This window comes from Ceratotherium simum, unplaced genomic scaffold (genome assembly GCF_057802395.1).
Source record: "Ceratotherium simum simum isolate JZ-2026a unplaced genomic scaffold, ASM5780239v1 HiC_scaffold_44, whole genome shotgun sequence".
NCBI classification, from domain to species: domain Eukaryota; kingdom Metazoa; phylum Chordata; class Mammalia; order Perissodactyla; family Rhinocerotidae; genus Ceratotherium; species Ceratotherium simum.
In genome coordinates, this window is record NW_028261260.1 from 1944003 (window position 1) to 1961364 (window position 17362).

General features: G+C 50.6%; 1 protein-coding gene across 42 annotated transcripts in view; it reads right to left on the reverse strand.

Moving 5' to 3' along the window:
• The window catches only part of LOC101404327 (ral guanine nucleotide dissociation stimulator-like), a 94079-nt gene that overhangs the window by 24663 nt on the left and 52054 nt on the right, over positions 1–17362 (reverse strand). For 11 of the 42 annotated variants that reach the window (XM_087428338.1, XM_087428348.1, XM_087428347.1 and 8 more), the window contains 10 exons: positions 17044–17163; positions 8325–8427; positions 7756–7825; positions 7482–7631; positions 7268–7396; positions 5918–5989; positions 5435–5509; positions 4655–4836; positions 4323–4445; positions 3382–4113 (listed from right to left, as the gene is read on the reverse strand). In XM_087428338.1, coding sequence (XP_087284464.1) covers positions 4744–4836; positions 5435–5509; positions 5918–5989; positions 7268–7396; positions 7482–7631; positions 7756–7825; positions 8325–8427; positions 17044–17163 — 812 coding nt within the window. In that variant the 3' untranslated portion in view covers positions 3382–4113; positions 4323–4445; positions 4655–4743. The other 31 variants (XM_087428365.1, XM_087428368.1, XM_087428354.1 and 28 more) reach the window with 29 other exon arrangements.

A 17362-nucleotide genomic window follows, 5' to 3' on the forward strand; every position in this document is an offset into this window, starting at 1 on the left:
ACATAACCATTTGGATTATGTGAACATCTGGGATATGGGAGTAAGTCGTTAACAGGGGATGGTTGATAATATCACTATTGATTTAACTTCTATGAACACCAAGTGGTCAATGGATTAAGCAAATGAGTAATCAGAAAACACAGAAATGGTAGGATTTGGGATTTAGTAAAGGACTGGGGACCGACTGTCCTGAGAGGGAGTGCCAGGACTTATGTGGTTGAGAGTGACAAGGACAAGAAAAGAATAGAAACACACTCAAACAAGGAGGAGGAGGTATTAACAGGATGGAGGAGGAGAAATGATCTAGAGTAGCCTTGAGTTTTGACCTTGAGCTTTCTGTTCTTGATGCAAATCTGCCTGATGACATCCCAGGACACAGGTCAGATCTATCCCCAGAGGATGGGGGGGGGGAGTACAAAACAGCCAGGAAAATTGTCCTAAAAAGGCAGGCTTCCTTTATCATTTGACTCAATTTCATGATTTACTTTTGTAGGGTAAGAGGAAAAGAAGGATGATAGCCACGTCTTCACAGAGGAAGCAGCATAACTGTGGGATCCAGTCCAAACCAAAGCCTGGTTTAAACATCTCCATCCCTATGAGGATGTCTAGTGACATATTCAAGAGGCCGGTTACTAGAATTCCATCCCATCCTGGCAATGAAGGGTCTCTGGGAGGACACCTTGGACCAGCCCCACCAGGTCTGCTGGCCCGAGAGACCACAAGGACTCCAGGCCTGCAGCAGTGCAGGACAACTGGTAACTCCTTTCAAGCTTGCCAAAGGGTTGCAAAACCTTGCACCTAGTCACACAGGTGAATCCCTTCCAGGTGTGCTTGCAGGTGGTCTGCACTCCAGGTCCCATGCCCACTCCTGCCGGTCTTCAGATTTGGCAGGGATGATTCCAGGAGCTGATCTGGGCATTCCACAGCTCCACTGCCAACAATTTCTGGCGACTGAGGAAGGTATCAGGAAGGAGGAAAGGGCAGTGAAGAGCACAGGAGAGAGACTGGTGGTAGCACTGATGGCGGACAGACTTGCTAGTGAGGCAGAGAAAGTGAGGGGCCAAGAAGGCCGTCCTGACTGCAGATGAAATGGAGCAGGCACCTCAGTGAGGTCTCTTGGCAGCGTCCCTAATGTTTCCTTGCTTTGAGCTCTTGAAACTTTGAAATATAACAATACGTTTCTTTTATTAAACTCTGCTGCGTGACAGAAAATATAGACAGTGGTTTCTTTCTGAGGTGAGAGGTTGAGTTGCAGGTGAGGAGTGAAAGATCTTCCTTTTTCATGCTGTTCTCTCATTTTCCTTTACTATGTACTTTATTTATTTGTACTTTCAAGTCAGCAGCGAGTTATCAACGTCACGGGATGATTCAGTTTTTCCCCATACAGTCACAGTAAAACCTACTTAAAGTGGATTATTCTTTTTGTGTAATATTCCAATAGATTCCAAAATATTATTTCAAAAGCACTTCGATGTCTATGTTCTCAAATTAGATATTTACTTCTAGGTCTCCATTGTTGTGTTCCTTCTTGCATGCTACTTCAGAGTTGCATCTAAGGAAATACCAGATTTCCCTCAGTTTTTTAGATCCATATGTGTTGGAAATTTGATTCATGAAGATGGACATGGCAGCTGGGGGATCATGCTCTTATCAAAAGAGACCATTTCGGCATCAGTAATCTGACAAGAACTCACTGCTTGTTGAGATTTAATTGACTATTTGAGGGATCAAGCTTTTGCTATTGGCACTTCTCTTTCTCTTTGGAGGCGAAGTATTGCCTTCCCAGTCTTTCCATTACCAAACCACTTTCCTGGGTGGCTGTGCCATGTCAGGAAGGGCCTGGGATGTCGGGAACCAGGAGTCATCCTCAGCTTCTAGCTGTCCTAAGAAGGCTTCCCTGGCAGAGTCCAGCCTGTGTGTCTGGGTGACACTTGCAGCCATCAGACAGGAGGCGATAACTCACAAGTGCCAAGTGATTCATCTGGCCCTTGTCTTACAGGGTGTTTCCAAGGGATGAGGTTCAAAATGCCACTTGGTAACCCTTTGAAAGCCCTTGTCGTGGGGTGGGTTCTCGGTGTGAGCTCAGAGCAGTGTCTATTCACCACCAGATGGGAAGCATTTCAGTATTTTAATTGGTAAGGCTGTGTTCATGCACGACCATGGATCATCTGTTCCGTGGCATTTCCTGCTGGACCACCCCACACCCCTGTCATGCCTCATCTTTCAAAGCTCCAAACAGGGTTCACAACCCATCAGGTGGTTGTAATGTAACCACAGCACAAGACAGGGGAAAAAAACACAACCACCCAAGGGTGACACACTTTAATGGCTCGGGCCAAATTGCCCCATTTGGACAAGTTGGCAACATCAACACTGAGTATGTAAACTGGAGGACTGTCCAAGACCATGGACCTCAGAATGACACGGCCTCAGATGTCACCTGGACAGCAAGGGACAGTGTGGGGTCACTCACTGGTCAGGATTATGGTCCCTTATCCTGGCAAAGTAGAGCTCACCCGGGATCCATCAGGCCAAGCCAGGGAGGAGGCTGGGAGCCTTCTAGGGAATTTCTGCCCTAAAGGGAATTGCATAAGGAAGGCAGGTGTGCTGAAAATCCTGGTTCACAGAGAGCGGTCGGTCGTGTTTATGGAATGAGGCCCAGTGGTAGACTTAAAGCTGCGTCACAGATCTTTCCCATTGGATACAAAACAGCAGGAAACAGAATTCACAGTCCTGGACAAGGATCCCAGCAGGATTCAATTCTAGGTCAGTAGTGAACATGGAGGCACTAGAGGCGTATCAGGAGGGAAAGTCCTGTCTGCCTTTAGTCCATTTGCAAATTACCTTTTCGGGCCTTGTCCTCTCCACATGCATGTTTTGATCTTTTTACATTGTTTTCCTCACTTACAGCTGATGCAATTCCAGAGATTGAACTAAAAAACTACAAGCTCCTAAAGTTTGGTCAAAAGAAACCTCAACAAGAGAAGCAGAAAACATTCCTTCTTCCTCCAGAATGTAGAAAGGCACCCCCTGCCTATGGCACGACCTGGTCCTGGGTAGTGCTGTTTTAAAGACATCCACATTTCAGTGGTTGTTGCTTTGCCTGTGAAAGTACCATCAACCTTCAAATCCCAAGAGAACGGGCCGGGGACCGTGTCCGCCCCTGGAGCAGCTGAATGATACTGAAATGAACTTGTCCTCGGAGTTAGGGGGAATTGGGAGTGATGTCACTAGCCAAAAAAGGGGCTGGCCTTTCTCCCTTCTCCAACATACAATAAGTTGATGACTCAGAAGAGTTCTTGATTCAAGGAGAAATGTGAGATTCTGTGTCTCACTCACACGCCTACAGAAAGCGACAGAACCACACCACAACTCCCAAGCTGTAAAGGGAACAGGACTTTAATATAATATTCAAATATGTCATTTATTATTTACAACAAATAACCACTGTCTCTCCCCAATGGGTGAGTAGGTGCTGAGGTAGAGATGTCAGGGAGCTGGGATGGGGTCGTCCCTTCTCTCTTGGGCTTCAGGGGACCCTAGGAATCAGCTTACAATGCTCCCCTTCCCATCAAATGGGAGGAGCTGACCCTGTGCATCGCAAGCATCCCAGCTGTGTCCCCGCTGCTGAAGATGGGGCTGTGATCGGCCACTGGTACGGGGTTCGGGGTTGGGGCCTGGGGGCTGAGTAGAAGAGTCGGGTTATCTTGCGTGGCCTCCCTCAGAATCATGGCCCCCCACCATGTCCCCACTGCACTGGGTGCTTCAGACCCTGTGCTCAGTGCTGTCAGCCACCAGTACCCCATTCGTCCCTGCCACGTGAGCCATCATTTAGTATCACCTATTTCACAGAGGGGGAAACGGAGTCTCAGGAAGCTGAAGAGAGTCACCCCAGTCACAGGACTGGTCAATAGTGGAGCTGGGATCCCAGTGCCAGCTATCCGACTCCCCAAGGCCACGCTTAGCCCAAAGCCTTACTGAACCCCTAGGAGTCAGTCACCTCGGCCCAGACACTCACTCACCCCTGACCTTGATGATGGCCGGTTCTTCTTGGCCTTGCGTACTCTGCAGGCCAACTAGGTCTAGCGCTCTGGCTGGCAGGACAAGCTGTAGCTACAGGACAGAGAGGCACCTGTAAGCCTACCAGGAACCACACCTCAGGGGTCCCCCCACTGCCTGCCCAGCAGCTGGAGTCTGGGTGTCCCAGAGATCACCATGTAATAAGGCCGGGGGATGAGTGGGGCACCATGGAGACAGGCTCTCTGGACTGGCCAACAGGGAGAGTCCACCCCTGCCCTCACCCAACTCCTGCCCGGCCTCACCTCTCATTCTCATTGAGCAACTCCATGTCCTGGAACGAGGCCCCAAATCGCTCCCTCGGGTTCTAGGTTGTAATTCTTGGCAGCCTCCTGGAGCAGCAGGGTCTTACTCATGACTTGGTATTCCTGGGACCAGAGGGAAGGAGAGGATGCAGACAGGGCCTGGGTGGGGGATGCTGCAGGGGTCTTGTTGGAGGTGAGGCGTGGGGCAGGGGACCAGTCCTGGAAACCATCCTTCCCTCCAGTTCCATCCAGGATCTACCAGTTCTCAGAATGGGAATAATCAGCCCCTCCTCCAGGAAGATTTCCTTGATGCCATCCTCCCCTCAACCCACCTGCCAATTGGATGGGTCTCCCACTTCTCTGGTATCAAACTCTTCCATTCAATGTAAGATACAGCGGGTGGAGCCAAGGACTGTTCTGCTCAGAAAGTCTCTGATTTCCACCTCCTTCCTCTCCCCTGCAGGGAGTGCCACAGCTGCTCCTCAGTCCTCTTCTCAAGGTTGATCCCATTCCCCTGGAAGGTAGACAGCCAGAGTCCATCAGACAAAGACCCCTAGCCTGTCTAGCTCCCTATACCCACCCCTTCTCATGTTGCACTACTGCCAGGTCCCCAGAGGGCCGGGCACGCAGAAAAACAGGACTTGGACCTAGGCTTGGCTCTGGGCTCCAGAGGAGGAGGACATGGGGGTGTAACTGAGGGACCTGGCAGCACAACTCTCTCTGATGACAGACTTGGAGGCTGAGGCTTCAGGCAGAGGGGACTGCTCAGGCACTTATGTGCTGCCTGACTTGGAGGGGCCCGACTTCTTTCTCCCTTCATGGGCAACATGGGAGTTACAGGCTGAGTCCAGCTCAGATAAAACCTCACGCAGCTCTGCCATCAGGCAACTCTGAGCTTCCCCAGCCTGGGTAACTGGAATGGGTTTCTCTGGCGGAAACTCTGTTCACTCATCGCTAAAATAGGCCTGATGCCCCAGCTCCCAGGGATGGCTGCAAGGCTCTCATGAGAGGAGATGTGACAAGTGCTGAGAACTCAGAGCTCAGTTCGGGGGCTCCCGCATCCCAAGGCTCAGAATCCTGGTCCTTCCTGCCTAGTCCTCAGGTGCACCCACCTTGAAATAGTCACCCATCGCCAGGTGCAGCATCAGCAGGTCACTGAGCAGAGTTCCAAGATAGGGGACAACACCCTGTGACATCGGGGTGTGGGTGGGATGAACCTTTGCTCTCAAGTCGACCCCATGTAGACCCTCTCCTGAAAAGTCCCCACCCTCAGCCACCTGGCCCACCCCAGGGTTCCCACGAGGAGCAGCCTAGGACCCTCAGCAGCCTCCCGTCAATTCCTACTCCCTTCACACCCCAAGAACGCCACACTCCTCCTCCTCACCTCCCAGGGCCGGCTTCTGGCAAATCACAGGGTGTGCAGTCCCTTGCCCTCCCCAAAACAAACTCATCCTGCACCAGCTCTTCCAGGCCCTCCTCTTGGTCACTTCTACTGGGGGATTCAGACACTGTGGCACCAAGATGAAGGGCCCTCATCTTTTGATTTGAGGCCTCCAGCTGGGAGCACAGAAACCCTCCCGCACAGGCACACTAACCTGCTGCTGCTGCTGCTTCTCCTGCACTCTCTGGGGGTTGCTCTCTGGGGGAGCAAACGTGGAGGGTCCCTCCTGTCAGGGTCGAGGACAGTGTCAGTGAGGCCATACTCCCCTCACCCCATTTCTCTCCAGCACCACTGGCCTCCGACACTGGACATCTGACTTGAGTCAACTGGTACCAATGCCATTCCATCCTCCAAGGTCTTGTGATTCCAGAACAAGCCCAGCTCCAACTCTCACTCTGGGTGTGAGCTTGGGCTTGTGGCCTGGCCTCCTTGAGCCTGTTTCCTCATCTGGAAAGTGTGAGAACTCCGGCTACCACACAGGTTCTCATGAGGACTCAGTGTCACAAGACTGTCATCATTGTTCTGGCCCTCACCCCTCCAGGTGGAGTAGGCAGAAAGCTCCCACATTCCTTTCCTCCCTCTTACCTCAACACCACCCTGTGAGGCCTGCACCACACAATCACCATCCCTCCATTTCCCTGATGAGGAGACAGAGGCCCAAACATAGGCAGTGTGTTGCTCAGGGGCCCACAGAGGAGAGGCCGCTTGCCCCTCTCAGCCAGAGGCCCTGTTCCAACATCCTCGCCTAACCCCCAGCCCCACCACTGACAAGAGTCCTGTCCCCTGAGCTCTCAAAGCTTGGTCCTGGGCTGAGTCATGGATGGAGAGGACGGGGTGTCTTGGGAGTCTGGTTGAGTGGCTCCTGCCTGGCCCAGTCCCGTGGAGTGTCTGGCCCCCAGGCTGGGCCAGAGGCCATGCCAAAGCCTTCTCCTCCCCAAGGAACCCCTCAGGACATTCCCCTGCACTGAATTTTTTTTTTTTTTTTGTGAGGAGATCAGCCTTGTGCTAACATCTGCCAATCCTCCTCTTTTTTTGCTGAGGAAGACTGGCCCTGGGCTAACATCCATGCCCATCTTCCTCCACTTTATATGGGACGTTGCCACATCATAGGTCGACAAGCGGTGCGTCGGTGCGCACCCGGGATCCGAACCGGCGAACCCTGAGCCGCCACAGCGGAGTGCGCGCACTTAACCGCTTGCGCCACAGGGACGGCCCCTGAACTCTTTCTTTATCCACTCAGGAACTGGACCCCCAAGGTTCCACCTCTGATCAACAGAGAAGGGGATGACAGGACATTTTGATTCCCCATTTACATGAAGCTCCTAAGGTCCTTTCAGCAGGATCCACTAAGAATCCATCAGTTGCCTAGACGCTTCTCATAAGCCACCGGGGGCATATGTCATTGTCAACCAGGCACTCAGGTTAGACTCCTGTGGTTGACTCAAGTGAAGTGACTGCTCTAGGGGTCCAGTGGGGAGTCCCAGAATGCACACACATCTCTCACCTGAGGATGAGCAGCCTGTTTGTCCACCTGGGCCATGGGAATCCTCTGCCACGCACACCCCTGGGGCAGGCAGGGTGCAGCCCCTTGGAGATGTGGTGAAGATAGAAGGAGCAGCAGGGTCCTGGCTTCCTGAGGATAGGTTTAGTCTGAGGGCTAAACCCACCCCAACCACCCAACAGCCTGGAAGAAGCTACATCCAGCAGGATGGACATACATGGAAGCCAGAGACCTGTTGATGGCGCCAGCTCGGCAACTCCTCCTGGAACAGCCCAGCCAACACCATTGTGTCCCATGACCAGGGCCTCCCGCCCACAAATGGCTCCCCACCTGCCCATGGGCAGAACAGATCCCTCTGCTTGTTAATCTGGATGAGATAGACGGGAATGTTTCAGAGACAGTTCAAGGGAGAAACTATCAAAACCACAGCCTGCCCAGCGTCCCTCCTCCGCACGCCTCCTCTCTTTCCAGACCCCCAGCCTCCACTCTACCTTGATCATCAGTTCTCTGCTCAAGGACTTGTCTTGACTATTGAGTTCCTTAAGATTTTCAGGACTCTCTCTCAGGGGAGGGGAAAGAATGAGGGATAAATTTAGGAATAATGTGAGGGGTCTGAATGCAAATCCCTTTTCTTTGCAAACCCGAGAGATTCAAACTGCCTGAAGGAGTGTTCTCACTGGGCTCCTCTGAGCGCTAAGGTCTCATGGTACTGGGAGGGGGCTCTCCTGTTGGTCACTGGGGTCTCCACTCCCCAGCTCTACAGAGCAGCTCTGTTTTGACTGCTTTGAGTTTCAACTGGGCATAGAGTTCTGTTGCTATAAACACTTGAAAATCTCCAATTTGGCTCAACTTAGTACCTGACACTTAGGGAAGCCAAGTCCTGAAGCAGAACTGGTGCACTAAGGACCCCGGGAGGTTTAGAGACCACCTGCCGAGGCACAGGCCCTGTCCCCAGCATTTGCTGCCTCCCAGGAGTTCCCAGCTGACTGAGGGGCCAATGGCAGACATACAAGAGACCCCCCATCCACCCTGGTCCTCCTATGGAGAGAGGCCTACCCACCGGGAAACTTCCCCCGTGTGTTCTTCAGGTGGCTTGTGAAGGTTTTCTGCAGAGCAGAGATGACAGTGCAGGATGAGAAGAAGTTCTTCAGGATCTCGAACTCCTGGGGAAGGGAAGAGAATGAGCTGTGAGGTGGGGCACTGTAGCCCAGCTTGCTCTAGCTTCAGTACCCTTCTATTTAAATCTCCCCTCCTGGATGAGACAGATGCTCAGGGAGTCCCAGAAGGGCACATTTAGGACCCAAAGAGTAACACTCACAGGGAGCAGGATTTTAGCTCAACCCAGGGAAGGAGCCAGGTAGGAAGTGAGCATCCTCTCACTGGGACCTGGAGTTAAAGTCAGCGGGCCCCTGGCAGGAAGGGCCTAGGGACTGTGCAGGGGCTTAGACCACACACTGCAATCCTGGGAGCTGATAAATGTGGAGAGGCAGTTCCCAAGGCTTCAGAGAGGGGCTCCACTGGGCCTCCCACAGCACACCTGGGCCACCTGGATCCAGCGCTCCACCACCCTCACCCTGTTCTGGGCCGTCATGCTCGGGTCCCCAAGGCAGGGGGTGATAAAGAAGCTGGCCACCCTTCTGACGTGGTCGACGGTGGCCTGGACGTTGGGTGTCTGGTGCTCATTGCCGGGCTTGTTCCTCTTGCCCCAGGTGGAGCCCAGGCACGGAGAGGGCACCACCTTCTGGAAGAGCTCCTGGGGAACAGGGGGAGTGTCACCGAGCCCTGCCACAACCCAGCTCTGTGTCCACAGCCCCCAAAGTCCCACACAGGAGTCACAGTTTAGAGCTGGAGCTCAGAAAGCTCAGGATGTGGCCTGAGCCTTGGGAGAGTCCCTGGATTTTCTTCTCTGTCCACCGAGGACACCCAGCACAGGATGACCCAGGACCCAATACTGGCAGGGAAGGGAGAGGGGCATTTGAACCCAGCCCGTCCTGGCTAACTCCAAGCTCCAGATGGTGGCTCAACTCGGCTCATCCCAAGGGGGCATCTTCCAATACCCTGATCCCCCCTCTGGTCCCACTCAACATGCTGATGCACATTCTCCCCTGGCAGCTACACCCACAGGCCTTGTCTGTCTCCCTTGTAGTGGAGTACACATCAGGCGTCTAATAAGTCCTGAGGCTGTTGAGCCTCCTGAGCAGACGGTTGGGCCACCAGGGTCCAGGCTGTACACAGTGAGCCCTTCCCTGCACAGATGGGCCAGGGCCCACCCAGCTTTCCGTCTCTTCTACCTCATGGAGTTGGCACAGTCACTCTGTGTAGCAGATCCTCTTAATGTCCACCTCCACGGTCTGCAGGTGGACAGCAAAGGCTTGGGTGTTCAGAAAGTTGCCCAGGTCTTATGGTTGGTAAAGGGTGGAGCCTGGATTTGGGCCCAGATCATAGGAGTCTGGATCAGGTCTGGGGCAACGATAGCAGAGGGAAGGCCTGCCCCACACCACCCTGAAAGCCCAGCTGCTCACCGCATCCATCATGGTCAACTGCTCCACCACCAGCTTAGGAGGGAAGGCCGTGAGATTAAGCTTCTCACGCTCCTTAAGAGCCACAGGTGGAGATGGACTTCTCACTAGAAATGATGGTCCAGGTGACTCCAGCTAAGCAGCTCCCACTCCTGCTGGAGCCCATGTTGGCCCTTGCTCCACCTCCAACACTGCTGGTGGAGGGGACACTGGCTCCAGTGCTAGAGGGGGTGGTGTCAACGGAGCTGGAGCCAGCTCTACCTCCACCACTGCCCACTGCTCTTCTTCTGCCGCTGGCTGGAGCTCTGCAGCTGATGCTGGAGTGGGATAAAAAGATTCACCCACATAGCTGACTTTCCATGTGTCCTTCTAAACACAGGAAAGATCCCACTCCCTTCCAGGAATACCCAGCCTGCAGTCCCCCTTACCATCTGGCTCTGCCTCAGTGGCCTCCAGAAGCTCACACCGGACAAGGGTAAGAGGGTCACGGCAGCTCATCTCCTAACCAGGCAAGGTGACATTCATGTACATCCCCTTTAGCTTAAAAAAGGGACAGCCCAAGTCTGGTCCCTCCCTAGTTCTAGTCCAACCCCGTCATCTCAAGCTCCTGAGTGTGGAGACCCTCTGCTCCTGCTCTCATCTCAGAGCAACACTGGAAAGTGTGGGTGGCCTCATGTACCTGCCCCTTGTCTAGTGAGTTGGTGGAGTTGAAACCATTGGGCAGCTACTCGACAACCTCCTGAGTGGAGTTCTGCAAAGACTGCCTGGGAACTGGACCAGAAGGAATCAGGGGCTGCCTGCACACTGCCACTGGGGCCAACCGCCAAGAGAATATCTGTTCCTCAGTTCAGGCACAGAGGGGCATCCCTGCAAAGAACTCTGGTCAGGGAGGGAAGGAGATGAATCCTCTAGTGCTCGGTAACAATATGAGTAGAGGAGCTCACCTTCTCATGCTGCCAGGCATGGCCTGAGGTATGAACATGACCTAGGTGTTAGGTTTCCGACACCTAACAACCAGCTCCTGCTCAGGAATGACCCGCCCCTTATGTCCTGCCTTCTCTCCTCCTCACAGACACATGCACACACACACACACAAAGAGGGGCAAGGGGTGTGGGGCTGATCAGGTGGGATCACAGCTGTGCCCTGGCCTGCACTAGCCTCTCCTGGGCTGCCCCGTGTTACCTTTCACTGCCTCCTGCCAGATGCCCAGAGGCGTCAAGAATTAAGGCTGAGCCAACATCGCCAACTACCAAAAAGATTCTCTTTCTGGGATTTTTTGAGCCCAGATCCTCCAAAAGTTGGGAAACAACAACAAAACATCTTTGCCTGTTGACTGTCTCCAATCAAGTGAGCTGGATGGGGCAATGTGGGTGCCTGGTTACCAGAGTTCTAAGATCTGTTGAGGTCTATGACCCCACGTCATCTCTTGAACTGTACACAATGAGACCACATAGCCCTACCCACAGGTCCCTGGAAACCTAACTAGGGACCTAGTTTTGAGGAGACAGAGATGAATGCAAACCTCCTTTTCCTTACTATTTCTTCATCCTGGGATAGTCCCTGTGCCTCTCAGGTCCTCCCCAGTCTCTAAACCTGCACCATGGGAATCAGGCTAGAATCTACTTCCTAGGGACATCACCCGGTGTATATGAGATAATATCTATTACCCCTGTGGGCTGGTGTCACATGTACCTAAGGCACAAACTTAGAGATGGAAGAATAACAAGGGGTGGGATGTAGTACAGAACACCACTCAAAACAGGCCTGGGCTCCAAGAATGTGATATTGGGACAGTCACTTCCAACTTGGCCTCATTTTCAGGTCAACACCATGAGGGGATTGCAACTATTGGAAATTCAGATATTGCCATCCTGTGGCATAAAACCATTCAATTGTTTCCTGTTTTATGGAGAATGAGACCGAAGTGCCTCATCTTGGCCTATGAGGTGGGCAGCCTCCACAGTGGTACCCAGTAAGCCCCACCCATGTTATACACATCCCCGTGGAACCACAAAGAGGTTAGTAACTGGCTTCTGAACATAATAAGAGCCAAAGTGATGGGATGTCTTTTCTAAACTTTAACTACAAAGGTCTCTCACTTTCTCTTACTCCCTCTCTCATGTGCCATCTCTCTCTCTCTCACTCTGTCAAATCCCTGGAAGTGAGGAATCAAATACCGGTGTATTGGGGCTGCCCAATGTGGAGGCACATTGAGGAGAGAAGCAAGGGAGTGCCTGGGCCAACAGACAGAAAGGAACTCAGGCTCTCAATACAAAATGAATCCTGAAGGCTGAGAGTGAACTTGTGGGCCAGTCCTCCCCTAGTCGAGCCTCAGTTGAGGCCACAGCCCCAATCTGTTAAACTCACTGAGACAGAGGCACCCAGCTAAAACATGCCTGATTGCTGATCCACAAAAATTGTGAGATTGTCAACATTTGTTGTTTTGAAATGCAAGGTTAGGGGCAATGAAGTCAGAGAGGGAAAGGTAACGAACACAGCCTACCAGGCCCTGGCCCTACCTTCCACCCTAGCTCCTGTTCTCTTCTCCCAGCCTCCCTCCAGTTGCATTGGCCACCTTTCTAACCTCCTGTGGCCAAACTCACTTCTGCCTGTGAGACTCAGGACCAGTGGTGCCATCTCCCTGACACACTGCTCCCAGACTTGTGCAGGGCTGACTCCCTCTTGTCATTCTGGTCCCAGAAAATGTCACCCTAGAGAGGTCTTTCAGACCCTCCTACCCAGTGACGCCCAACCCTCCCTCACAGCCCCCTGATGTGTTTCTCTACAGCACTTGCTCTTTTCTTTCTCATGTCTTTGCTTTTGTCCATTTCCCCTCTAGACTGTGAGCTCCTGGCAGGCAGGGACCACTTGGTCATTTTCATCCTGCACTTCAGCCCACCAGGGCACCTGGCACAGGGTGAGTGCTCAGGACACAGCTGCTGAATGAGTACATGGGTAGATCTTGCACCCCGCCCCCTGCTTTTGACCAACTTTCATTGTGGAGATGAACACTAGTAATAGGAGGTACAAGTTGTTTCTGAGGCAGGGGGACAGCCAGAAAGACCTCTGGTTGACTCTTCGCTGCTCCAGGAGCTCAAGAAAAGTTCAGTGGACACCAAGTAAATTCCAGGATTACAGCAGAATGACTTGATATATATATATTATGTAATGGTTACCAAAATAAGTTTAGTTAACATCAATCACCAAACAGAAAAAAAAAGATTGTTTCCTGATGATGAGACGTTTTAGGATCTACTCTCTTAGCAAGTTTCAAATATACCACACAGCAATGTTAACTTAGTGCTGTATATCAAGTATATCTCAATACAACTGAAAAAAAATAAAAGCAAAAACTCACTGGCCACCACTGACACAAGAGGCTGCCCGCCCCCTCGTGGCCAGAACTAGCACTGCTGCCCAGGCCGGAACTCCAAACAGAAAGGAATCTTTCTTCAGGTGTCCTCAAGGCAGAGGCTCTCCAGGGTCCCAGGGGTAAAGCAGCAGGACCTGTCAGCTTCGAGGGAGTGGGAGGAATCTCGGGAGCCTACCGTGCCCCTCTCTTGCTGTTCCCCACCAGGTGTCCTCTTCACTCCTAAGGCATCCTAACTGCAGCCATGACAATGATTCCCCCTACTTCCAGATGAGGACCGCAAGGGTCCAACAAGGATTAGTCTTCCCCCTGGACTCTGGACTTGGTGTCCAGTGCTCTGGCATCTTCTTCCTTATCCTCAGTTCTCATCCACCCAAGCCCCCTAGCCTCCTCAGTTCTAAAGGATCTCCAGAGGCTGGAAATCATTTTCTCAGGGTTTCAGAGCACAGTAGGTCATCAACAGAGAACCTAGTCCAACAGACATGTTGTGAGTGCATGGAACACTTGGAGTCACCCGCTGGATGCACTCCACTTTATACAGGAGGACCCTCACTGAGATCTTCTCTCCTGTTCCCAATGCCTACACAAAGGGAGGATGGGCTCATCACAGTTCTGGGTGCCCACAGAGGTGGACTGCAGGACCCCAGTCCTGTGATCCCCAGGCTGGGCCAGGGATGGATCTGGAACAGGTAGACACCTAGGAACCTTAGGGATTCCTCTTCCCATCTCTGGGCCCCTGTGCACGAATCTAGGAGAACGGATGCTACTGCCCCATGGGAGAGCTGCCTCCAACCTCTCTCCCTCATGCCTCTTGTCACTTCCCCGGTGTCAGCTCTTTCTTGACTGCACCTCAGTGTTCTCCATATGAGAAGTCAAGTGTGAGGGAGTGTGCCTGTGCAGGTGTGATGATGAGGAGAGGAAAATGACCCCATATGGAAAGGGGTGGGCAGCAATCCTCTAGGATCTTAACGCCACTCATTGCCAAAGGAAACCTGAGGGAAGAGGTGGAGCCTTGGCCAAGTAAGCTGGAGCTCTCTCTAGTCTTCAGGACTCTGACGACCTCCTGTGGTCTGGGACAGTACCTGCCTCTTTCTAGGCCAGTTTTCCAACTGTACAGTGAGGGGTAAGATGTGAAACAGCACAAGCTTGTGCTCGGCCAGGACAAGTCATCAGGCCCCATAGATACATTAAGTGTGTTTTAATGTGTATTGAAGTGTATTGAAGACATTAATATTGCTGTGCAATCCATCTTCAGAACACTTCTCATCTTACAAAACTGAAACTCTATACCCATTCATGAATAATCCCCCATTCCCCCTCCTCCCACCCACTGGCAAACACCATTCTACTTTCTGTCTCTCTGAATCTGGTGATTTCAGGAAGCTCTAGAAGGGAAATCACACAAGGTTGTATTGTTGTGACTAGCTTATTTCATTTAGAGTAATATCTTGAAGGTTCATCCATGGTGTGCCGTATATTAGACTTTCCTTCCTTTGTTAAGGATGAATAATATGCCATTGTATGTATATAGCACATTTTGCTCATCCATACATCCCTGGACAGATACCATAGCAAGGCCCACAACCAAGCCCAAAATAAAATGGGGCCCCAGCCAGATTTTTCTCAACAGTACCCTGGAGACTACTTTCTTAAACCATATCCCATATGATATTTACTAAGGATCTAATCTTGGGCCGAGAGTTGCTTTTCAGAAACTCCATTTCTCTTCCTTAAGCAAGTTTCAACTACTTTGAGCCAATGAGACAACAAGACGGCTTGCAAGACTCAAACTGCAACTGCATAAGTGACTGGAGGATGAACTGGGGGACCAAGAACTCCCCTGCCAATCATGTTAAGGACACCGTCTTTTGAACGTGGGATGTGTGACAGAACATGAAAATCTGTGCTTGCACAAAATGCCTAGGACTGCTCCCAAACTTACTGCACCCGCTCCTTTGCCCTTTTCAAGCCCTTTTCAACAGCCCATTGGGGAGAAAGATTTAACCTTCGTCTCTTTGCTGGCCAACCTCGTAATAAAGCTTTTTCCCCTTCTACAAGAGCGGGTATCCTGTTTGGCTAATGGGTGCATTGGGCTGTGAGCCCTTCCTTGATTACAATACTTGGGTGGCTTCCATGTTTTAGCTATTATGAATAATGATGCCATGAACATGGGTGTTGAAATATGTCTTTGAGAACAATGCTTTCAACTCCTTGGTGGGGTATACACCCAGAAGAGGAATTGCTGGGTCCTATATAATTATATTTTTAATTTTTTTTAGGAATTGTTATACTGATTTCTACAGCAACTATATATTCCCACCACAGTACACAAGGGTTCCAACTTCTCCACATCTTGGCCAACAGTGGTTCTATTCTTTTTCTTCTTCTTTTTTTTTTCTTTTTGATAGATGCCATCCTAATGAATGTGAAGTGGTCTCTCACTGTGTTTCTGATTTGCATGTCCCTAATGATTACTGATGATGAGCATCTTTTCATATGCTTATTGGTTATTTGCATATCTTCTTTGAGCAAATGTCTACTCATATACTTTGTTCAATTTTGATTTGATTTGTTTGTTTTTTGTTGTTGAATTTAGGAGTTCTCTATGTATTCTGGATATTAAGCCTTTGTCAGATACATGGTTTGCAAATATGGTCGCCCATCCTATGGGTTGTGCTTTTACTCTGTTGATAATGGCTTTTGAGGCACAAAACTTTTTAATATCCATGAAGTCCAGCATATGTATTTTCCTATTTTATTGGCTGCTCTTGGGTGTCAGAACCATGAAATCATTACCAAATCCTATCTTGTCAAGTTTTACCTTACGTTTTCTTCTAAGGGTATTATAGCATTAGCTCTTACACTTAGGTATTTGATTCACGGGGAATCAAGTTATGTATACAGTGTTAGGTAAATGTCCAAGTTGATTCCTTTGCATGTAGATATCCACTATTTCCAGCACAACTTGTTGAAAGACTTTTCCCCATTTAATAATCTTGGCACCCTTGTCAAACATCATTTGATCACATGGGTGAGGGTTAATTTCTGGGCTCTCAATTCTGTTTCCATTGCTCAATATGGCTGTCTTTATGCCATGACAATGCTGTTTTGATACTGTAGATTTATAGTAAGTTTTCAATCAGGAAGAATCAGTCCTCCAACTTAGTATCTCCTTTCAAGATTATTTTTGGTATCTGGGCTTATTTGAGATTCCATAAGAATCTTAGGATGGGTTTTTTTCTATTTCAGCACAAAACGCCCTTGGGATTTTGATAAGGACTGCACTGCATTTGTTGATCTCTTTGGATAATGTTGACACCGTCACAATAAGGAGTGTTCCAATCCACGGTGATCGGATGTCTTTCATTTCTAATAGTGCCGGATGGCTGTTCAGGTTGAGGGGGCGGCACTCCTCGAGGTAGTCGTGCAGAAACCCACAGTTCCTCCTCACTGTGCCTTCACCATTTCCTTAGAACCCATCGACAGTCAACAGAGGGCAAAATGCATGTAAAATGCACGCAGGAAGTTTTCAAAGATTGGATGTGCATGGAGCACACATTTCTTCCACTCCTCTCCATTAGCAAGAACCACGGACTGAAGCAGCAGACCCTAACACATGGAGACTGCAGACTCACCCAGCAGACCCCAACAAATGGGGACTGTGGACTAACTAAGGGCCAGGGACTCGGGTTCCTGGCAGAACCATCTGGCAGCTCAAGCTGAACCACTAAGCCTTTGCCTGGCACTGCTGACTAACCAAGTGCTAAGACTGATGCTCTCTTAGAGCATCCTGTCAGTCTAGACTGACCCACTGACCCTGGACTGGAAAGCCACTTAGATCAGGAGCTCAAGGCAAACAGAGTGGATCTCAGATCCAAGAGAAACTTACCCACAGCCCTCAGAAACAGTGAAAAAGATGGAGAACTCAAAGGTTTTGCGGGTACCAATGACTGTTTCTCATCCTCGAAGCCATCAGGCGTCTCCTTTGGATCCCACTGCTGCCACCAAACTGGTACAAAACAAAATAAAATTCAGTAAATTTTAAACATCTTATTGGCTTTATTCAACAGTTCATGAATCAGGCAGCATCCAGTCTAGCAGAGAGAAAGGACTTCCAAGGAGTTCTACAAAATGAAGGATTTTATAGGCAGAAGGGAGCAAGAACAAGGGAGTTACACTAGATAAAAAAGCGGGTTGGTTACTGCAAG